Source organism: Pempheris klunzingeri, chromosome 17 (genome assembly GCF_042242105.1).
Source record: "Pempheris klunzingeri isolate RE-2024b chromosome 17, fPemKlu1.hap1, whole genome shotgun sequence".
Taxonomy (NCBI): domain Eukaryota; kingdom Metazoa; phylum Chordata; class Actinopteri; order Acropomatiformes; family Pempheridae; genus Pempheris; species Pempheris klunzingeri.
Window position 1 is genome coordinate 11,233,322 of NC_092028.1, and position 7,829 is coordinate 11,241,150.

The 7,829-nt window shown below is 40.9% G+C and overlaps 2 protein-coding genes across 2 annotated transcripts; one reads left to right on the top strand and one right to left on the bottom strand.

Annotated features, from left to right (window-relative positions):
* The first annotated feature begins 1,168 nt into the window (after window positions 1-1,168).
* cpsf4 (cleavage and polyadenylation specific factor 4) lies at window positions 1,169-5,442 on the top strand. Its single transcript, XM_070847951.1, has 8 exons — window positions 1,169-1,568; window positions 1,732-1,782; window positions 3,126-3,278; window positions 3,425-3,520; window positions 3,626-3,719; window positions 3,938-4,010; window positions 4,155-4,316; window positions 4,693-5,442. The coding sequence occupies exons 1-8, from the start codon at window positions 1,466-1,468 to the stop codon at window positions 4,759-4,761; spliced, it is 801 nt and encodes a 266-aa protein (XP_070704052.1). The 5' UTR covers window positions 1,169-1,465; the 3' UTR covers window positions 4,762-5,442.
* Window positions 5,443-5,578: 136 nt separating this feature from the next.
* On the bottom strand, window positions 5,579-7,829 carry atp5mf (ATP synthase membrane subunit f). The gene is made up of 4 exons (XM_070848292.1): window positions 7,784-7,829; window positions 6,587-6,694; window positions 5,895-6,011; window positions 5,579-5,743 (listed from the first exon to the last, which is right to left on the bottom strand). The coding sequence occupies exons 1-4, from the start codon at window positions 7,797-7,799 to the stop codon at window positions 5,715-5,717; spliced, it is 270 nt and encodes an 89-aa protein (XP_070704393.1). The 5' UTR covers window positions 7,800-7,829; the 3' UTR covers window positions 5,579-5,714.

Here is a 7,829-nt window from a genome sequence, read left to right on the forward strand (position 1 = left end):
ATTGTTTATATTGCCTTATTAATTTGAAATTATTTCATTTTACTGGGGTCATAGAGCTCTGGGCTGCAGGTCTTGGTGGCTATGGCGTTGTCCTGGATGATACTGTAGACATTGTAAGAGCAGTAGACACACTGGCACCTTCATTAACAGCAGGTTCCCTTGCTTGAACTTTCTCCTCTAACTGAATTGATGGGTGAACAGTACACACGTCTGTGCAGGTTGTGTGTGGAGCCTGCCTGATATGAAATTTTAATTTTGCAAAGTCTGCACTCTGCCCTCGAACTATCAATTATATTAACCCTTTCATGCTTAGAGGTCACTACAGTGTGCAGCTATTCAAAAGCTGTTTTCTTGTATATGCATGAGTTTTGATGCCATAGATGCACATAAGCCCCTACAGTGGATGCTACTGCATCATCTCATACACTGCTACCCAGTGGGAAGCCATTGCAAGTAAAAAAGGAGTGAAACCAAGATGGTCGACAGACAGACAGAAACACCAAGTTCAAACCTTCTATAAAAAGAGACCCTTGCAGGTGAGAAAATAGATGAATAAAAACACTTAGTAAAAAAAATCCTGACTGAATCATAATTCATGCATGAAAGGGTTAAAATGTGTCGTTACGTTTTATTTCGGAGAATTTCTTGTACTGGGTGATATCCACAAAATCATCAAGTTCTAAATGCAAAACAGTAATTCCTTAAAATATGATTAAGGAATCTCAGAGATAACAAAATAGTTCCCAACTGTTGTAACATAAAAATACAAATTATTCCTTCATCAGTTTATTGTTGGCAGCCAGCAGAGGTTACAATGTAAAACAAACACTCAATCCAATATGAAAAATGTGTCGAACATCAATGTATTTATATATAAATGTATTAAAAAGATGAGGAAAAAATCTAAATATCATAAAAAATAACAGACCTTGTTTTTATTATTTAAGTGGGGTACACGTGTTTTTAATAATTTATCTCTAAAAAAGTATGTTTTACAGTGTTAATTTCTACTATAAATATTATTAAGATATTAATTGAATAAATGAGTTAAATCAGTAGAAATGTAACGTGTGTACTATAATATCATCGCGCCTTTACCAAAACCGCTCGACGATCGTTTAGTCTTGCCTTATTCTGTCAGGTCAGAGGTCAGAGGTCAGTCTGCGCGCCTCCATCCGTCCACCGGTGAGAACAAGAAGCAGTTCGTGACCAACTAAAAGTTTCAGAGCGACCGATGTTGAGCTCGTTTCTTTAAAACATAAAGCTACAAAGAACAGCAGACAGCGCGGTTTCTCATCAGGAAGTCCGCTGATCGTTATTTAGCTTATCGGTTAGCCTCGCTAGCTTCGTTGGCCGCTTTAGCTGGCTGATGAAGGCACACTAGCTGTAGCTAACTAGCACAACTTCAAGCTAGCCAACTGAAACTGAGATTTCTCTGACCGGAGAGCGACGAACTAACGCAGACATGCAGGACTTACTAGCTAACGTGGATCACATCAAGTTTGACCTGGAGCTCGCTGTGCAGCAGCAGCTGGGAGCACAGCCTCTACCCTTCCCCGGCATGGACAGTAAGTGCTCGGATGCTAGCTAGTAGTTAGCCGCTGTCGGTAAACGTTAGAGTTAACAATAAAACTGACGGTAGCTAACGGCGAGTTGTCACTTTTCATGCTAGCTGTTTGTACCCAAAGTGCCACTACTCGTACTGAGGTTGTATTAATGTTTCCTTTGCAGAATCTGGCTCTGCTGTGTGTGAGTTCTTCATGAGAGCAGCCTGTGTGAAAGGTAACATGACAACATGACATTTCAGCAGCCCTCCCGTTGTGCTGCCTGTTTGCTGTATTTACAGTAGTCACACACATAAGTTAGCTAAATACAGTCAGCTGATTGTTGTGAAATCAGTAGTGTGAGAAATTGCTTTTGAAAGAGAACTTTAGCATTTCACTTCCACAAAGGAGTCAAGACTCAAGAGTGAAGCAGCAGGTATCCTGACATTTAGGCCTGTAGTATTAGCCAAGCTTCAAAAACACTGGACTCTACATTTCCCATAATGCAGCCCAGATCACCGTTTAATTAGACTTCCCATACCTGGTAACATACCTGGTAACATACCTGGTAACATACCTGGTAACATACCTGGTAACATGCCTGGTAACATACCTGGTAACATGCCTGGTAACATACCTGGTAACATGCCTGGTAACATACCTGGTAGCATACCTGGTAACACACGTCAGCAGTCATCAGCCTTTTTCAAGTCAGGATAACTTCTCTTGTTTCAAATATAAGCTGATCAGAAATACTATAAATAGAAGTCTACAGTAGGACTGGTTGATGAAGACAAGTCATTAAAGCTATACAAGAAAGAAAGCAAACAGGCCAATACTCATATTTTTTTCATGGATTGGGACACTTTCACAATGAACAGTAAACCTGAGCATGACTGGTTTTCCTGCCTTCTTTCCTTATCAGCAAAAGAAGGGGAATTTTTCCCTTGATGGTTTGTTACAGGGGTCCTGGCTCTGACAATGATAATAATATTAATTAGAATTATGATAATAACAACAAGAAGAAGAACTTCATTTGTTTGACACATTTCGTCCAAAGATGCAGCCCAACGTGTGTCACTAAAAAACAATGTTTGGCTGAAAACAAACATTAAAATAACATTAAGTAAAGCCATTGATAACAATATGATAAAATATATAACCAAGACCAGGAAAACCCACAGAGAAAATCATATTAATAGTAAAGATACAAAAAAAAAAATAAATCCCCAAATAAAAGCCTTTTTATTCATTCTTGTTCTAAGATCCATGGGGAGCAGAAGTTTTTGTCAACCCTATTTCCTGTAGTTCCTTCACAATAAAATCCTGTATGTGGAAAGCTTTTACTACTAAGAGCAGCAGGAAGTAGCCACTTTTAAATGAGCAGTAACTGAAAATCATCAACTAGATCTCTGTAGAGCTCTTGAAGAGATGAAAATTAACAAATTAACTTTCAAAAGAAATGCATCGTGATGAACTAACCCTCACTGTTTGTGAAAAAAGATTAGCAATCGACAAGACACGGACTGCCCAGGGGGCACGCATCAGGAAGGTCTGTTGTAACGTGTGTTTTGTTTCCAGGTGGGATGTGTCCGTTCCGCCACATCAGCGGAGAGAAGACGGTGGTGTGTAAGCACTGGCTCAGAGGACTGTGCAAGAAGGGAGACCAGTGCGAGTTTCTCCATGAATACGACATGACCAAGATGCCTGAATGCTACTTCTACTCCAAGTTTGGTTCGTCAACTCCGTGCTCCATAAAATCATGCAGATGAGCCCGATGACTGCATTCGCCTTGTGACTGTTGATCTGCACGCAGAGCGAATTATCCTGTTAATGTTTCGTGCCTGTTTGTCTCCCCATTTGTGTGTTGACCCTCGCAGGTGAGTGTAGCAACAAGGAATGTCCATTCCTGCACATTGATCCAGAGTCCAAGATCAAAGACTGTCCCTGGTATGACCGAGGCTTCTGCAAACACGGTACGTCCTGCTCAGCAGTGGACACTGACAGTCTAACTATAATAAACACACTGTTTGTACACACAGTCTTCCCCTGCTTTATCCGTCTCTCACCTTCTGTTTCAGGTCCTGACTGCAGACACAGACACACAAGGAGGGTGATCTGTGTGAACTACCTGGTGGGCTTCTGTCCAGAAGGAAAATCCTGTAAATTTATGCAGTATGTTGTCCTTTTTTATTATTATTTTATTATTATATATTTTGTGTGTGGGGTATCACACCACTTATGACTTGTTTTAGCTTGCCTTAGAATTAGGTTTTGCAATTTCTCTTTCTCTCTCTCTCATTTATGGGATGAACTATGTAATATATAATACAAATATTTGGAGATTTAACCTTACAGCTATGCAGATTTAACAGTGAGATATTTGTCCACAGCCCTCGTTTTGAGTTGCCTATGGGAGCTTCTGAACAGCCTCCTCTACCACAGCAAACCCAGAACCAGACAAAGGTAAGCGGTTACAAGCACAAACACCCAAACACACACACACACACACACACACACACACACGTATGCGTAAGTGATACACCTGCTACTTTGTGGCTGAACAGCAGAAGAAAAAAACGATTTCTCTTTACTCGTCTCCTGCCGCAGCCTGTGCCTACCATCGGTCGCTCGTCGCTCTCTCTAATCCAGCTGACCAACTCCAGTCCAGGCCAGCGGCCGCAGAACCACACACAGATGTCTTCAATTCAGCAAAACAACATGAGCGGCAACAGAGGGCCCCGGCCACTGGACCAGGTCACCTGCTACAAGGTGAGTGATCTAAAAATCAGGGTTTTCTTCTGTGATTTGGTAAAATTGAGTATGGTGAGCCTTACAACGATACTATAAATTTATTAAGTTATATGATTAACACCTTAACCACAACACACATTTTAAGGATCTGACATCACTACGTGGTTTTAATGTAAAACTATGTATCACAATCAAAACCCTCTTAGTTAGTCCTGATGTGGGATAGAGCTGAAACAATTAAGCTTTCTGCACCAAGATGAACACACTTAAATCTAATAATGCTTATTTCTACTGAATATTCACACTCCATCTTTCCTGTACTCTTCCCAGCTTTCTATTGCTTTTTGTAGCCATTAAACAAATGTCTTTGTTCCTCTCTTTCCTGTGTCTGTAGTGTGGTGAGAAGGGTCATTATGCCAACAAATGCACTAAAGGTCACCTCGCCTTCCTGAGCGGACAGTAACCTTCAGCCTTGAGGTCACCACAGTGCTGTAGCGCAGTCCTCCTGTTGTGAGTGGAGGAGATGAGAGGAGCCCCCCCCCCCCTTTGCTCCAAAGGCTGAAGTTCAACTTAAAGACTTTAACTGCCACTGTCTTGTCACCTCAAGGTGATTTTATACTGACGGGCAGTGGGAAAGACATCACACCCAGGGTCCAACAGAGGGGCAGTGCTATAACATGTTGCTGCTTCTTACAGGATGTTCTTGTTTCCTTGGGTCATGTGACTGCATCAGTGACACCACACCAGTGCTTCTATTCTAATTCTAGTGAATGAAATTAAAAGGAAAACAGACTTGTCAGTAGGAATGTATATTAATGCCGTTTTTTTTTACTCAAACTACTGTAATGAACCAGTCCAAATCCACGCTGCAATGGTTTGTATTGTACTTGAAACTCCTCAGTTCCTCTCACTTCACATACCCTTTCTAACGGCAACTACACATTTGTGGTTTTTCTCAAACACACGTATTGTCAAATCTGAATACACAGATCAGTCAAATTTTACCTGAGAGGATATGTGAGGGATTCAGCAGTTTGGCTCAGTTTAAAAGAAGGCATCTCAGAGGATACGTTTCATTATTGTGTTGGCAGTCAGTGGAAACAGTCAGTACATATTCTCACAATCTGTACAGTGTGTACAAATAAATGTTAGATTTACCTTTTGTAGTTGTGTTCAAGTCACTAAATGTTATCATACAGGATGGCTACACACTTCTTGGCAGTTGAATTGCAACCATTGAGAAAGCAGAAATGTTAACACACACACACGGAGAAACATGATTTCCTATATTAAATCTTAGTATTGTTTATTGGTCACAACAGTCACATATTCAACACAGAGCTGAGAGTAGCAAGAGCAAGGGGACGAAAGAGATTCAAGTTCAACCCCTGAAGGTCTGATGGCTGCTGAAGGGGCTTAATGGTACTTTCTCCAGCGGTCATGTTCTGGAAGAGAAGACAAAGGAAGAAGAGGATGTTTAAAGTAAGTATAAATATTTTTTTTTTCCACATTAGTGAGATACTAGCTAAGAAAAACAACTTTATAGTAAAGGTTGGAGCGTCAAAGAGAAGGTAAGCGAGTGTATGCATTGCTTACTGATGTGATCGTATTCCCATATGTAGCTCAGGACCACATAGCCAGTCAGGACCATAGCTACACCGCCAATGCCCCCCTTCTTCACGTTAATGTACTTGTTGTAGTATCTCGTGCTCGCTGGAAGAGAGAGGGGCAATAAAACAAAGCTGAAGAGAGTCAGACAACATGGGTCATCCCAATATCGTCACGACCTCAATACAAATGCTACATGCACTGATTTTGACATGTGAGTGGACATGTTGAAAGGGGATATACACATGGGAAAAGGGATATGCAATCTGTGATTAAGAAAATCACTTGTTTTTGACCTACAAACTAGTTTTGGGGTTAAAATACTGAAATACTTTTAGAAGACCTGGGAGTCCTGAAGTTGGGACTGATGTCATCTTATTTTTTTAAATTTCTCATCAATAATTCCCAACTGGTAGTCAGCCTCAGGATGTTTTGTGAATACGACCCCTGATCTGCCCTTTACCAAAATGCTGAACAGACAAGTGGCAGCAGTTGAGTTGTGCATGCTGACATGAACGAAAGCACAACATACTGTGTGGTCCCTGAATATTTAGCATAAAGACAGTCACAAATCTCCTACATGGAAAGCTGCCCTCCTTTCCTGTAATGAAAGCTGAAGCCGAGGAATCAAAATCAAAACAGATTTATTTTTTTTGTAAAGTTTTTCCATGTGTCCTCACCATTGCGGATTCCTGAGGCGATGCCATTGGGAGTGAAGTCTCGACGTCCCAGCCAGCTCCCCATCTCATTCAGTTTCACATCCATCAGTCGCTTCTCAGCAACAGGAACTGGGCAGCAGTAGAGACAACAGGAGACAGCTTGATTACACATTGTCCAGAATAAGGAAAACATGCTGGAGCTCTGTTGTGTGCTCTGATTTGCACGAGGAGGCACTTAGTCAACCTTAGATCATATAATATTTGCAGCTTCACAGGAAACCTGCCAGAGTTAGGATGACAGGTCACTTTACTGATTGGCCGAACAGAAAACTTTGATAATTGATTGCTTAAATAACTATAAAAACAGATTTGCATAACATTTTCTCGATCCAACTTTTAAAATTTCAATAATTGTGGCTTTAATTTGTCTCAAGTGTTATTGACTAACTGAAGCAGTCACCTCGGACTCTGACGACTTGTGATGGGCATCTTAGACTAACTTATAGGCAAAAGTATGATCAGCAGACAATCGATACTGAAAATTATTATTAGTTGCAGCCCTAAATCCTGCAAAGTAGCAAACAACGTTGTCTGCTTTTGCTAAATAACTTCATCTACATGAATGCATATAGCAATATACTTGCTTGTGCCTTTCCACCTCTGGAGTTAAACTTTCCACTGAGACACAACGTTTGACATTTATCAGATGCAGCTTTAAAAAGGTTATTACGACTAAAACAGTCTTGGCCCACTGTTCAAAACACTGTTTTATTTCAAAAGCTTCATTAAACTAAAATTTACCTTAGCTAATCTTAAGAGTTTGGTGTCGGCGCTGTTAGCGGGCTACCGTGCTAGCTAGGTTAACCAAAAGACACCGTTACATAACGTAAACACGCAAAGACAGCTCATTTGTAAAAACCTCATTCAACCTGCAGGTCAACTCAAGACTTTAACGTCGGTGAACTTGACAGTGAAATGCGGGAAAAAGCGGCTCTTGGATTAATTATAAGTGAAAACCGGCAATGACACGCAAAGTCCTTGACGTGACTCAAAGGATTCAACGTGGCCTTCAGTCAAACAAAAACCCGCAAGTGACTCATTGAGGGTCCGTCTGACACATCAACACACTCCGGCTGTGAACATGTAAAATATACCAACAACGAAACACATAACAGAGACAAAAATGACATTATTTCTGCAGAGGACACGCCGTTTTACCTATTCTGTCCGCCATCTTGACTGGTACATAGAATTCGCAGCAGGG

Bases quoted from the DNA above. Each gene is read 5' to 3' on its own strand.
- cpsf4 (XM_070847951.1), top strand. From the start codon at position 1,466: ATGCAGGACTTACTAGCTAACGTGGATCACATCAAGTTTGACCTGGAG. The intron at 1,783-3,125 runs GTAACATGACAA...TTTTGTTTCCAG, and splicing joins GAGAGCAGCCTGTGTGAAAG to GTGGGATGTGTCCGTTCCGC. The intron at 4,011-4,154 runs GTAAGCGGTTAC...CTCCTGCCGCAG, and splicing joins AAACCCAGAACCAGACAAAG to CCTGTGCCTACCATCGGTCG.
- atp5mf (XM_070848292.1), bottom strand. The intron at 6,012-6,586 runs GTGAGGACACAT...TCTCTCTTCCAG, and splicing joins CGCCTCAGGAATCCGCAATG to CGAGCACGAGATACTACAAC. The intron at 5,744-5,894 runs GTAAGCAATGCA...CTTCTCTTCCAG, and splicing joins ATGGGAATACGATCACATCA to AACATGACCGCTGGAGAAAG.